Source organism: Sinocyclocheilus grahami, unplaced genomic scaffold (assembly GCF_001515645.1).
Source record: "Sinocyclocheilus grahami isolate Dianchi unplaced genomic scaffold, SAMN03320097.WGS_v1.1 scaffold179.1, whole genome shotgun sequence".
NCBI classification, from domain to species: Eukaryota; Metazoa; Chordata; class Actinopteri; order Cypriniformes; family Cyprinidae; genus Sinocyclocheilus; species Sinocyclocheilus grahami.
In genome coordinates, this window is record NW_015505358.1 from 189,892 (window position 1) to 205,539 (window position 15,648).

Here is a 15,648-nt window from a genome sequence, read left to right on the forward strand (position 1 = left end):
CTTAAAGTATAATAATACAGGGACAATCCTCATGGGACAACAACTGAGATTGAGTTCATTGTTCACTGAGTTTATTGTTTCCACAGGTGCAGGATTTTAACCTACAATCTGATGAACGACACCACACTTGAAAGGATTGACATTTAGATCATGACCTTATTTTTGATTGCATTTATTCATGTGACATATCACAGGTGAGGGTTTTTTCCTGGTCAGAAGGTCAGAATGCTGCTGGAAGCAGGTCATTCACTGTCAGACTCATCTTGTATCTGGTCTACGTCTCGCTGGGCAGCATACTGTGCCATGTTAGGTAATCCTGATACTACACAACAACTCAGAGCACTGCGGAAAATGACCATTTCATTCGCATCAGACCTGTGAAGACAACAGAAAACATGCTGAGAATGCAAATAAATATACATTATTGAGTCTTAATTTACTTTTTTGGGCCTTATTTGGAGGCATTAGCTTATGCAGTGCAAAATGATCTGTGAGATTTAGTGTTTGTGGATGTTACCATTCATTTGTCTTCTCATCGTAGCACTCCACATCAGACGTGGTGCTGAATCCATTAAACCCCCCCACAGCAAACAGCTGATCATCAACTACCTGGATTTGGAGGAAGGTAAAAAGGAAATTAAATAATGTTCAGCAGAAGTCTTTAACTTTGCATCAATAAATCAAAGTATAGGACACATTGGGCAATGTTTATTCATTTTGACATTTCCATGAAGTCTTCTAGAGTTTTTGAGATGCAACTTTCCACTTATTGTCAATATGGTACCAATACAAATTCCCTATATTTATAATAACCAATCATTATTGCAGTGTTATTTCATAGTTTCAGTAGATACAGATTAATTGTCCACATCTCACCTCAATGCCAAAGTTGCTGCGTGGGTTGTACATAGATGCAATATCACACCAGATGTCAGTCAGCGGGTTGTAGGTTTCTGCACTCCGCAAACGACTGGCACCATCAAAACCACCAACCTTTAAAAAAATACATTTTTTATTTATGCATACTGTTTGTGTTTTTATGCATATCCAAGCATTCATTCACACACACACACACACACACACACACACACACACACACACACGTTTAAACTGTGATTGCTTCCATGATTCTGTATGTGTGTAAGGGTTATTACAGTTAACTAAACATTTTTTTTCTTGAAACAAAGCAAGCTTTATTGAAATAAAATATATATAAAAAACGTATTATTAAAACTTTCATCTCATAACATTATTTCAGATAGTTCAGCAAGGCAAGGCAACAAACTAAACCTGAAATAAAAACTAATAAAAAAACTATATAGACACATATAATGCTATAATGATGTACAAAAAAAAAACATTTAAATAGACATTTAAAGGGGTCATATGATGTTGCTAAAAAGAACATTATTTTGTGTATTTGGTGTAATGAAATGTGTTTATGCGGTTTAAGGTTCAAAACACAATTATTTTCCACATACTGTACATTATTGTTTCTCCTCTATGCCCTGCCTTTCTGAAAAAGATTTTTACAAAGCTCATCAGTCTGAAAAGCGAGGTGTGCTGTGATTGGCCAGCTATCCAGTGCGTTGTAATTGGCCGAATACCTCAAGCGTGTGACAGAAATGTTACGCCCCTTACCATACTGTGATGCACTGTCCGGCCGGAGTGACGAGACAAAAACATTAAAACCCATTATAAACGAGGCATTTGTTGCATCCAGTGGGGACATAATTACGTAGTATAATGACTTATACTGTCATTGTTTTTACGCGTTGCATCGTGCCGCGTAAACATAAAACCATGTCTGCATTTGTGATCGGAGAAATGACAAACAACAAGCCCTACTCTACACTGCTCAAAACTCGCGTTTGAATCGTCAGTGGCAAATCCTTTAAATATAAAAAAACATACTTACAGTCTGTGAGTCAGAACAGCCGGCATTGTAGTCTACTCTCCCAGGATCAGGAAACAGTCCTCCATAAAATGCGCTGCACACATCTGAATATTTGGGTTGAACTATTCTGGAACAGTGTTGTAAATACAACTTAACCACTGATTTCTAGTCGTGTCCTCTTTTGGAAGACCAAACAAAGTAGTTTCGGTTTCACAACAAATCACATCGTCACACACTGCTGCTTTGAGTGAGTGGAGGCTGGCGGCTAGAGTGAGCGGAGGCCGGCTTAAGTGTGCGGTGGCCGGTGTAAACCACATGTGACGACCCCGGACTGGACTCCGTCCTCTTTTGAAAGGCCAAACCAGTAGTTTCGCTTTCACAATGAAACACACGGCAACAACAATACTACAGCGAGAATAAAAGTTACGCCTTCTTTCTTTGCGTGAACATTTGGGTGGCGTTATGCAAATCTTCCCACATCGTGACGTAGACATGTGGTGTGGTTGTGGTTGACTCTGAACTTTTATAAAGAATATCTCTTTGGATTTGAGACTTTAGTGTTTGCAACTTTACAGATCTTCTTTATGCACCAAGAGCTTATAACACTTCAAAGAGAAAGGAAAAATTGAAATCACATCATATGACCCCTTTAAATAACAAAAACTAAAAAAAAAAAATGCAAAAACAAAATTACTAAAACTTTAATTAAAATTAGAATCATAAAATCATAAAATATATAACATTTAAAATATGAATAAAAACTATAATTGTATCTCAATCATTCAAAAATAACACTGATGTGTGTGTTTAATACTCACAGCATAAACTAGATCCCCATAAGCGATCACACCAACACCACTGCGGCGGCTTCTCATGGGACAAATGAGAGTCCACTGGTTTGTCTCAGGGTTAAAGCATTCAGCTGAGAAGAGACAGTCTGTCCCAGTAAAACCTCCACAGATATAAACCTGCCACACACACACAAATATAATCCACATGATGTTCACGACCACAGCCTTACACACAACTGTTACAGATTGTTCAGAAAAACAGTGTTTACAACACACAGTATATTTCATACGATATTCTGTTTCTTATTTACAGTATTCTCATGCTACAATCCACAATTTCTCCATTTCACCTGTCCTTCTGGTTTTCAGGTCATGGGTGCATGTTCTTACCCTGCCCTGCAGTGAGGTGGCGCTTGCATCACTCCTCTGTTCATTCATGGATGCAGTCAGTGCCCACTGGTTGGCATTAGGATCATAGCGCTCTGCTGATTTTAGACGTACATGTCCATCAAAGCCACCGATGGCATAAATGAACCCATCCAGAACAGCAACACTAACATAGCATCGCCGTTCATACATGGGAGCCACCTACAACACATCATGGTTTTACCATTTTTTGGCACATAAATCAATGTCCATATATATCAATACACTATTTCATTGTTCTCTTCTATCAATTGCAGAAAAGTACAATGGTACTACCACGATTTTTGCTGTACTTTTTAAATGTACAAATGTGTGCTTTTAAATGTGTCTTACAAAAAAGGTACTTTTTTGGCTCGTTCATGAAGGTAGTTCTAGTTATTTTTGTCCAAAGATTATATTATATGATATTATATTATATTGTCAGGGTTATTATAGTTAACTAAAGCCATACAAAAAAGTAATTGCATGAAAATTTTATGAAACTTAAACTTATTTATAAAATAAATTAAATCCTTAAACTGATTTTATTTCAGCTATTTGCCAAGGTAATATTTATTATTTTCATTTATTTTAACTTGATGTACTAAAAAAAACTAAAATTTAAAAATTTAAACTATATAGACATATTTAAAAAAATATCCAAACAAAAATGACAAAAACACGCAACAAAATTACTACAATCTAAAATGAGAGTAAATATTTAAAAAATATAAAAAAATTTAAATATTAATAAACTATAATACTATAATTACATAATAGTATCTCAAATGTACTTATATAACACAGATCCAAATTTATAATAAAATATTATTAATTTTATATTATTATGTATAATTATACCTGATATTATATCCCCATATATATTATTTTAAGGAATTAAATTATATCCAAAGTTACAATAATTTTTGGGACACCAAAATGTATCAAGGTTTAACTTCGAGCACTTTCATTCAGTACTGTGGTCCCATCAGATTTTACCACAGTACTTTTTTTTATAAAGGAAGCTAAATTAAAGTTACCGGTTGACCTACAACATTACTCACCTCGTGCCAACTTTGAGTGATGAAACTGAGTTTCCTCACACTGTTGAAATACTCCACACTGTCATAACCACCAATACAGTAGACAAACTCATCCAGGACAGCTGTGCCATGATAAGCTCTGGGACGCTCATCCTCAAGAGTCACATTGACCCAGCGGTCTGCATTTGCATCATATGCCTCAATCACATTGGTGGGATTGCCGCCACTCCATCCTCCGGTGGCCAATAGGATCGCAGAGGGCAGACGTGGGCGTGTCAGTTGATGTATGAGTTCTGAGCTGGTGGGCTCTTGTAAATCCATGTCAAATTCAAACAAAGCCTTCATTGCATTGATGATAAGAGGCGTGCAGGCCTCATTCTCCATCACCAGTGCATTGCTCTTTACATTATTGATGAAGTAGTCTGTTGTCATTAATCCCATTCGAACCTGAAGCACAGTGAAGAGAATTTAGATTTTCAGAATTGCTAGATTGTTGCAAAGCTGTTACTAGGCAGTCGTGGCCTAATGGTTAGAGAGTCAGACTTGTAACTCAAAGGTTGTGGGTTTGAGTCTCTGTGCCAGCAGGGATTATAGGTGGGGGGAGTGAATGTACAGCACTCTCTTTCACCCTCAATACCATGACTCTGGCACTGAACCCCCAACTGCTCCCTGGGCGCCGCAGCAAAAAATGGCTGCCTACTGCTGTGTGTGTGTGTGTTGACTACTCAGTGCTGTGTGTGTGCACTTGGATGGGTTAAATGCAGAGCACAAATTTGTAGCTAAGTATGGGACACCATACTTGGCTACACGCCACATCACTTTTCACTTTTTTATATGGTGTCCAAAGTGGTTACAACACTACAAAATATTTTTTTACTCAGTATTTTTGTCGTGTTTCTGGTACAAATATCTAAACTTTCTAAGATCAAGATACATTTAGCAAAATAAAGACAAATGACTTGAGATGTTAAGTCTTGTTTTATGAAAAAATTATCAAAATTACGTAAGTTTATACTAAAGTAACAATAAAACTGAAATAAAATAAAAAAATAATAAAAATAAAATAAAAAAATAATAAATGACAAAAACACAACAAAATTACTAAAACTTTAACTTAAATTAAAATGAAAACAGAAAATATAAAAACTGATGTAAAATATTAATAAAAACTGTTTTTTTTGTTTTAAGAATAAGCTCACTTAATTTTGTTATTAATTTACATTATTCAGTAAACAGGACTTAATATCTTAAGTAAATGTATCTTGACTTTTTAGATATTTGTAATGGAAAACTAGACAAAAATACTAAATAAAAAGTATTTTTTACTAAGTAAGTAAGTATTGATTTATTTTTACATTTGTATTTTATTTTATTTATTTATTTTTTATTTAGTTAAATGTTACTGTCTTTCTCTGTTTTACCTTTGGCAGAAGCATGGCGATGTGATTCCTCCTGCTTTCAGGTGCATGATCAATCCAGTGGAGGACGGCCTCAAAAACCACCTCCTCCTGTTTGACAATCAGCTCATCCTTATCAATGATCTCCTCAAGCTGTTCCACTGAGAGCTCCAGGAACTCCTCAGATACTTGCAGAACCTCCTCAAAGTGCTGCAGGATGTAGAGCTTTGCTTTATGGCGAAGCTTTGAGCAGGAATGAAAATCCTCTGTAAACATACAGATGCCAATGCAGTTCTCCGGACATAAGCGTGACTCCAGGAACTGACAGCAGGCATCTATAAGACCTGAGACTATGAACTGATCAGCCGCCACTAAGAGCTCCAGCACATTCTCTTCTGTAATGAGGACAGATCTTGTGTACGCGTACTGAATAATAAGAGACACGATGTTTCGAGACATTCCTGGAATATCATAGAAATGTTCTGCGGTTCTGGTCCAGTTAGTGGAAAGAAGAACCCTGCAAACACATTTGAAAAAGAAATACAGGCATTTAGTATCACAGTATTTACATTTTAATTTCAGACCAATTTTTGCATGTAGAGAAACATGCTTTAAAACATATGCTGCTATAATTAATGGTAATTTTCACAGATTAGTTTCATATATTAAATTCAACATGCTGGGTAAACTCATAAACATTCATACAATTCCATTAAAATTAAGAATAACATTTCAAGAAATATTTTTATCATACTGTAGGCCTAGTAATGTTCTGTGTTCTGGCAATACATTCATTTATATATGGACAGCTTAGGCAGTTTAAACAGTATGATGTTAGTGGTGAACATTTTGTATATAATTATTTCTAGGTACTTTGTACACAGTTGCAGTTTAAATGCTTCTCCTTACCTAAAATAAGGGCTGCAGCCACACAAGATGATCTTGTGCACTTGAAATTCTCTGTCATTTGCCCTGATGACCAGATCAGTGTGTTCACCCAGTAAACGTGCTTCATCAAACACGTTAAAGGCTGTGGGACTGATGTTCTCCATTTTTACCAGCTGTTGATCTTTAATAAATGTATGCAGTCTTCTCACCGCAAACTCTTACTGAAGTCATCTCAGGACTCTAGAGTTCCATATATTCTAGTTCTAGAATGTCTTTGTGACATCATAGTGGCAGAGTTTGAATATGCTTTTTATATGTGTCTTGGCCTTGGCTTTTGCATCAAAAATCCTCATAAATTTTCATTAACAATTAATAATTAACCATCTAGTTTTTAACTCAGTGACCAGTAGAATTAAATTAAGAGATTAAATAATTAGGTATTTGGATATGCAATCATGATAATACATGGTACAAAACACTAGTGAGTTGTTGACAGTAGGGCAGATTCAACAGGCGTCATACAGAAGTTGCATTCACTGGCATTTTACCAATACAGAATAGTTTGGTATTACATGGTACTTGATTAAACACACTGTGAAGTTGAAATTACAAATATCAAGCTCAGAACTGTATTTTTACAATATTTACAACCGGCAATAGACCCTTTTCACAAGACTGTGATGACGCGTTTCAATGGTTATCAGTATCGTAATTTTTTAAAACATGCATGTACATTTACACTATACATTGTATTATATTACCTTTGCATCAAATTACAAAAAAACTAGTTAACACTAATGTGAGGGTGTTTCTAATACAGCGTCTATTGGAGTGACTGTAAATTTGACATCGTTCTCTACTGATTGCCGTAATCAGTCTCTCTCTATTTTTTCCTTTTTTTGAAAGTCGACGTGAAAACATTATCGAGGAGTTTCTCTTTTGCTATGTGAGCAAATGAGAATGCAAAAAAATATATTTGTGGTATTCTCCCATTCACTGCTACAGAAGTTTACCCAACTATGACGACTTCTGCTGCTGAGAAACCCGGAAAAACTGTTGCCAACTCTCGCAATAAGCAACCGCGGCTTAAAAAACAAGCCCAATATATTTTTTGGATGATTTATTATCATCAATATTATTTATTATCAATTATTTATTACCAATAAATGAACCTGCAACATATTAAACTGAAACCACTCTGTTATCTGAAAAGCAAAAACAGATATGTTATTTTACAAAAATCAGCAAACTGCAACAAAGTGAGAACAAAAAACTCATCTCCAATCACCAGTGAGCAGAATAGGATTGGAGAGATGGAAAAGGAGAAAAACACAAGAGCTTCAAAGGGGAGCTGTAACATAGCCACATATAGCTTACTAAAATATAGGCTATTAGAACCAAATGTATAGGCTATATAGTTTTAGTATTAGTATAGGACTACTTGTTTTTTATTACAGCCCATGATAATTAATACATTACAAAAACATTGTAAAAATGAAAAATTAGGCTACAGTAAACGTGCTTCATCAAACACGTTAAAGGCTGTGGGACTGATGTTCTCCATTTTTACCAGCTGTTGATCTTTAATAAATGTATGCAGTCTTCTCACCGCAAACTCTTACTGAAGTCATCTCAGGACTCTAGAGTTCCATATATTCTAGTTCTAGAATGTCTTTGTGACATCATAGTGGCAGAGTTTGAATATGATTTTTATATGTGTCTTGGCCTTGGCTTTTGCATCAAAAATCCTCATAAATTTTCATTAACAATTAATAATTAACCATCTAGTTTTTAACTCAGTGACCAGTAGAATTAAATTAAGAGATTAAATAATTAGGTATTTGGATATGCAATCATGATAATACATGGTACAAAACACTAGTGAGTTGTTGACAGTAGGGCAGATTCAACAGGCGTCATACAGAAGTTGCATTCACTGGCATTTTACCAATACAGAATAGTTTGGTATTACATGGTACTTGATTAAACACACTGTGAAGTTGAAATTACAAATATCAAGCTCAGAACTGTATTTTTACAATATTTACAACCGGCAATAGACCCTTTTCACAAGACTGTGATGACACGTTTCAATGGTTATCAGTATCGTAATTTTTTAAAACATGCATGTACATTTACACTATACATTGTATTATATTACCTTTGCATCAAATTACAAAAAAACTAGTTAACACTAATGTGAGGGTGTTTCTAATACAGCGTCTATTGGAGTGACTGTAAATTTGACATCGTTCTCTACTGATTGCCGTAATCAGTCTCTCTCTATTTTTTCCTTTTTTTGAAAGTCGACGTGAAAACATTATCGTGGAGTTTCTCTTTTGCTATGTGAGCAAATGAGAATGCAAAAAAATATATTTGTGGTATTCTCCCATTCACTGCTACAGAAGTTTACCCAACTATGACGACTTCTGCTGCTGAGAAACCCGGAAAAACTGTTGCCAACTCTCGCAATAAGCAACCGCGGCTTAAAAAACAAGCCCAATATATTTTTTGGATGATTTATTATCATCAATATTATTTATTATCAATTATTTATTACCAATAAATGAACCTGCAACATATTAAACTGAAACCACTCTGTTATCTGAAAAGCAAAAACAGATATGTTATTTTACAAAAATCAGCAAACTGCAACAAAGTGAGAACAAAAAACTCATCTCCAATCACCAGTGAGCAGAATAGGATTGGAGAGATGGAAAAGGAGAAAAACACAAGAGCTTCAAAGGGGAGCTGTAACATAGCCACATATAGCTTACTAAAATATAGGCTATTAGAACCAAATGTATAGGCTATATAGTTTTAGTATTAGTATAGGACTACTTGTTTTTTATTACAGCCCATGATAATTAATACATTACAAAAACATTGTAAAAATGAAAAATTAGGCTAAAAGAAAGTCATCACACTCCTCTATGTCTACTTCTGTCATCGCTTGGATTACAGCGTCACGCGCCTTCTTTTTAAATGTGATTTTCTCCAATGATGGGGAGGAGGGGGCGGAACATTTGGCAAATTATGTAGCAGCACTTATAGTTTTGCACTTGGTTGGCTATTAACTGTGAGCAGATAGAGTATCAACCAATGCATTGGAGAATACGGCGAACATAAATAAAGAAACAAAGTTGCTTGTCAGATTTCCCTAACAAGCAACCATATTTTTTAAAATAAACCCAAAAAACCGCAACCCGGGATTTTTTCATGCAACTTTACAAAAAAAGAAGCCCAAAATCGTGTATAATACGCGGACTTGGCAACTATGCCCGGAAATGCATTTTTTTATTATTCATCATAACCTACAGGCCAGTTGTAACAAAGTTTGTAGATCGGGAAGAAGGAGGCGGGAACCAGCGAACATTCAAAGAAAACTTTAATAAAATAAACACACAAAACGAAAGTAAAGCGGCAGCCCCTCACGGACGACTGCCGCACACAAAATAAAATCCTGGGGCAAGTTCAAGCTCAAACCGGTGTGCACCGTTTTGCTATGGTTTCCGGTTTGAACGACATGTTTCCTGGAAACGTGGTTTGAGCAGAGCCATAGCGAGAAAGAGTTGTGACAGCTCCGTTCACTCCAATGGACCAGTTTTTTTTACAGCAATGGCGGATCATGGAGCCGCTCAATAGTTCCCGGAAGTTAGCGCTCATACTATCAGCGCCGTAGAGATGCAGCAGAAGAGACCGCTGTGATGAACTTTTGAAAGGCAAGACATTTATAGAACAAAATAGTATATTATCAGCACAGCTAATCAAATTACCCTGTGCATTAAAACAGATGATTATTAAATTATTCCTCACTTAATTAGTAGATTTACGGGATGTTATTCATTCTCTTCATGCAGTTTCATCCATCGTTGTGTAATTAAGGCTTTTAAAAGTGATTTTGCTGGTGGAGAGTTATTTAATAGACTTGGATATATTGCAGAGGATGCAGATGGTACCTTTGCATCAAATTACAAAAAAACTAGTTAACACTAATGTGAGGGTGTTTCTAATACAGCGTCTATTGGAGTGACTGTAAATTTGACATCGTTCTCTACTGATTGCCGTAATCAGTCTCTCTCTATTTTTTCCTTTTTTTGAAAGTCGACGTGAAAACATTATCGTGGAGTTTCTCTTTTGCTATGTGAGCAAATGAGAATGCAAAAAAATATATTTGTGGTATTCTCCCATTCACTGCTACAGAAGTTTACCCAACTATGACGACTTCTGCTGCTGAGAAACCCGGAAAAACTGTTGCCAACTCTCGCAATAAGCAACCGCGGCTTAAAAAACAAGCCCAATATATTTTTTGGATGATTTATTATCATCAATATTATTTATTATCAATTATTTATTACCAATAAATGAACCTGCAACATATTAAACTGAAACCACTCTGTTATCTGAAAAGCAAAAACAGATATGTTATTTTACAAAAATCAGCAAACTGCAACAAAGTGAGAACAAAAAACTCATCTCCAATCACCAGTGAGCAGAATAGGATTGGAGAGATGGAAAAGGAGAAAAACACAAGAGCTTCAAAGGGGAGCTGTAACATAGCCACATATAGCTTACTAAAATATAGGCTATTAGAACCAAATGTATAGGCTATATAGTTTTAGTATTAGTATAGGACTACTTGTTTTTTATTACAGCCCATGATAATTAATACATTACAAAAACATTGTAAAAATGAAAAATTAGGCTAAAAGAAAGTCATCACACTCCTCTATGTCTACTTCTGTCATCGCTTGGATTACAGCGTCACGCGCCTTCTTTTTAAATGTGATTTTCTCCAATGATGGGGAGGAGGGGGCGGAACATTTGGCAAATTATGTAGCAGCACTTATAGTTTTGCACTTGGTTGGCTATTAACTGTGAGCAGATAGAGTATCAACCAATGCATTGGAGAATACGGCGAACATAAATAAAGAAACAAAGTTGCTTGTCAGATTTCCCTAACAAGCAACCATATTTTTTAAAATAAACCCAAAAAACCGCAACCCGGGATTTTTTCATGCAACTTTACAAAAAAAGAAGCCCAAAATCTACGCGGACACGCGGACTTGGCAACTATGCCCGGAAATGCATTTTTTTATTATTCATCATAACCTACAGGCCAGTTGTATGTAGATCGGAATTTAAATTAGATGTTATATAGCTGATCAGTTAAGAACAAACAAACTTTCAATTATTTGTTTGAGGCATAATAAGGTTCTTCACCTTATTAGTTTTAGTTTATCTTTTCATAAGATAATGTAACTCTGCCATAGCTACACCCAGAGCCATAGAGAGAGAGAGTTGCGACAACTCCGTTCACTCCAATGGACCAGTTTTTTTTACAGCAATGGCGGATCATGGAGCCGCTCAATAGTTCCCGGAAGTTAGTGCTCATACTATCAGCGCCGTAGAGATGCAGCAGAAGAGACCGCTGTGATGAACTTTTGAAAGGCAAGACATTTATAGAACAAAATAGTATATTATCAGCACAGCTAATCAAATTACCCTGTGCATTAAAACAGATGATTATTAAATTATTCCTCACTTAATTAGTAGATTTACGGGATGTTATTCATTCTCTTCATGCAGTTTCATCCATCGTTGTGTAATTAAGGCTTTTAAAAGTGATTTTGCTGGTGGAGAGTTATTTAATAGACTTGGATATATTGCAGAGGATGCAGATGGACCTAAGTGAGAATGAAAAGTTTGAAATAGACGAGCAGTTTTCATTTCAGAATCATGCTAGGCTAAATTTCCAAAAAATGTATTATATACACCACCTTAGAAAATCTTTGGAGGGAGTTGAAAATCCGGGTTCGCCAGCGACAGCCCCAAAACATTACTGCTCTAGAGGAGATCTGCATGGAGGAATGGGCCAAAATACCAGCAACAGTGTGTGAAAACCTTGTGAAGACTTACAGAAAACATTTGACCTCTGTCATTGCCAACAAAGGGTATATAACAAAGTATTGAGATGAAATTTTGTTATTGACCAAATACTTATTTTTATAATTTGCAAATAAATTCTTTAAAAATCCTACAATGTGATTTTCTGGATTTTTTGTCTCTCATAGTTGAGGTATACCTATGATGAAAATTACAGGCCTCTCTCATCTTTTTAAGTGGGAGAACTTGCACAATTGGTGGCTGACTAAATACTTTTTTCCCCCACTGTATATCACAGTAAACCTGTCTCTGCAATCATCAAACTTACTGAGAGAGCTGAACCTGAGTCACAATGACCTGCAGGATTCAGGAGTGAAGCTGCTTTTTGATGGACTGAAGAGTTCACACTGTCATCTGGAGATACTGAGGTTTGGGATCTTTGTAATTCAGTACAGAAACAATAAATTGACCAATTAGTGTCTGATATGGCAATGATTTTCTAAATTTGAGGCTGCCACTTTTGAATAGTTAGAAACAACTCTGAAATTGCATGTTCTGGAAAGATACATGACGGTATTAGTGCTTTGTTCTGTTCAGATTGATAGGCGTAAATCTCACTGGTCAGAGCTGTGAAAGTTTGTCTTCATCTCTACAATCATTAAACTCCTCACTGAGAGAGCTGGACGTGAGTCACAATGAGCTGCAGGATTCAGGAGTGAAGCTGCTCTCTGATGGACTGAGGAGTTCACACTGTCAGATCAACATACTGAGGTAAGAAAAACAGATAAAGATGCACTTAGTTATGAAATTAAATGCCCTCTGGAGTTATTCCAGAAAGTAGGTTGTGTGACATACCCAGGAAAGTTTACAGATGAGTTAAACTTTCGGTTCCAAGAACTGAGATAACGTTCATGGTATGTAAGTAGCAATAACAAATTATGCTCTGAACATAACCTTCTTCGGAGGTTGTTTCAGGGTTAGTTTACTTCAGAGATATCTACATAACCTTGTCCATTGCTGAAACTCCAGTGGACGTGACAGATTGTGAAAAATATAATATTTTATAGTTTATATATTTCTTAATTTCTTAATATAGGACTATTATAAAATAAAACAATGTTCAATTTAGTGTGATTTATTTACTGTATTCTTGTTTTACACATTGCGATATGCCCTAAGGATGTAACTCTCCATTAAGCAAAGTAGAAGATAGAAGTATGGAACGCTTCTCAGCATTTGTTTCCATGGCGACTTCTGGATTTAGCGTTCTGTTGAGAACGTCTTGTGTTCACAGTGAACATGCTCTGTGTTGACCGAACTTACTCCCAGGCATTGTTTTGGAACCGGTATACCTCAAGTAGGCATGTTTTGGGTTAATCAACTAAGAGTTCAGGTTATATATATATATGAGTTAATCTAGCTTTCTACACCCAGCAGACTCCAGTGTGTATATCAGCAGACTCCAGTGTGTCTTAAGGCTTTGTATTTGCTCCAGCCTGATGTTTTTGAAGATGATTTATTTCCTGATTAAACTGTGAAAATTGTTAGGAGTGGAGATGAACAGAAACTGTTACTGAGATCAGTTTTTCTCCATCAACACTGTGACACTGAGTAAAACACTGAGTTACTTCAGCTGAACTGAACCTGTAATCAGTGATCTGTGGATAAAAATGGCTACACTGAATCAGTGGATCATTTTATTAAAAGCGGAGTTACTGTGTGTTAGTCAGTTCAATATGATCTGCAGTCCCAGATGAGATGATGCTGAGTGTTTGTGTCTATTTGTAGATTATCTGGCTGTATGGTGACAGGGGAAGGCTGTTGGTTTCTGGCTTCAGCTCTGAGTTCAAACCCCTCACACCTGAGAGAGCTGGATCTGAGCTACAATCACCCAGGGCAATCAATAGTCAAGCTGCTGTATGTTTCAAACTACAGACTGGACAAACTCAAGTATGTTCAACACCAACAATTATCCTGTCATGCGTGCTTGTACATGTGTGCGCTATAAAGTCATTTAAATTTGTTAGAGTTGATAGTTTTAGTAGATTTTGTGTCTTTGTTTGACAACTAGACTAAAAGAAGATTAATTGTGAAATGCACTAGTGCTACACTATGTACTACTGCAAACATTCAACACACTAGCTGATCTTCTGACAATGACAATTAAAATGACAGAGTTTGATGTGTCTCCCTCTTGATCTGCAACCACTGAAATAGAACTTAGAAATATGAGCATGAACTACAGTGTTTCTGAACAACCATCTAGACTCTCTAATTTCATTACTAAATATGGTCATTTGGCTTCTAAATGTGTCTGGAGCCCTACAAATGAGAGAAAAACATCTCAGGTTACTTATGTAACCACGGTTCCCTGAGTAGGGAACGAGACGCTGCGTCCTCTAGGGGTCGCTATGGGGGGAACGCCTCGTCGTGACCCGTGTCTGAAGCATACATTGAAAAAACACCAACTCGTTGGCCGGCGACAGCCATGACGTCACTACCGGTGCGACTATAGTATAAATAGGCGCCTGGAGCACACATCATTCACTTCTTCGTCTGAAGCTTGTGTCCGCAGCATGGCAAGAAACCTAGAGGGCGCAGTGTCTCATTCCCTACTCAGGGAACCATGGTTACATAAGTAACCTGATACGTTCCCTTTCATGGGAACTTCGAACTGCGTCCTCTAGGGGTCGCTATGGGGAACGGTATACCCACGCCACCATGCTGAGGGGAGTGCATGCCAGAACCATGGCGAGCACTAAGTACCAACTCTACCATATTGCTATGGGAGTCGCCCCTGGGACGTTAGACGGCTGTCAGTGACGTTACTCCCTACGGCCAAAGGCCTAGGCTACATACCCCAAAATGCTTTCAGAGGGGGCCTCATCGAGGACTTATCCTAGAAAAGGGACAGAACACACAGGTCCCGGGAAACACTGCAAAGAATCTAGCAGAAGTTAACACACAACCACCAGTCTCATTAGATACACATATATATTCATATATATATATGTATATATGTATATATGTATATATATTCATATGTACATATATTAGACATGGATCGTACTCACCCACCATGGTTCCCGCGTCGGACCTCTGTCCGGAGAAGCCTCTAGACCGGACCATCAGTAAGGTGGTTACTATGATTTAGCCATAGAACCAACCAAAAACATCATAGGTCCAGTAGGAGACTGTTATGCAGGAAGCTTCCACCTAACTTCAGTCAGGTGGAGAGATGGTGGTTACAGGGGAATTAGGAAGGGGAAGAAAAGGGTAGATGTTACACCCCCTGAGGGAAAGAGTGGATACCTAAGTATTACTCTGATCCGGACGAAAGC

At 36.8% G+C, this 15,648-nt stretch overlaps 1 protein-coding gene across 1 annotated transcript; it reads right to left on the reverse strand.

Moving 5' to 3' along the window:
• Positions 1-242: 242 nt before the first annotated feature.
• LOC107594106 (kelch-like protein 10) lies at positions 243-6,585 on the reverse strand. The gene is made up of 8 exons (XM_016284057.1): positions 6,443-6,585; positions 5,558-6,050; positions 4,158-4,583; positions 3,079-3,276; positions 2,716-2,865; positions 877-993; positions 518-609; positions 243-375 (listed from the first exon to the last, which is right to left on the reverse strand). The coding sequence occupies exons 1-8, from the start codon at positions 6,583-6,585 to the stop codon at positions 243-245; spliced, it is 1,752 nt and encodes a 583-aa protein (XP_016139543.1).
• Positions 6,586-15,648: the final 9,063 nt, after the last annotated feature.

Excerpts from the sequence above, each read along its gene's own strand:
- LOC107594106 (XM_016284057.1), bottom strand. The coding sequence starts at position 6,585 with ATGGAGAACATCAGTCCCACAGCCTTTAACGTGTTTGATGAAGCACGT. Across the intron at positions 3,277-4,157 it reads TCACTCAAAGTTGGCACGAG|GTGGCTCCCATGTATGAACG; the intron begins GTGAGTAATGTT and ends GATGTGTTGTAG. Across the intron at positions 610-876 it reads GCAGCAACTTTGGCATTGAG|GTAGTTGATGATCAGCTGTT; the intron begins GTGAGATGTGGA and ends CTCCAAATCCAG.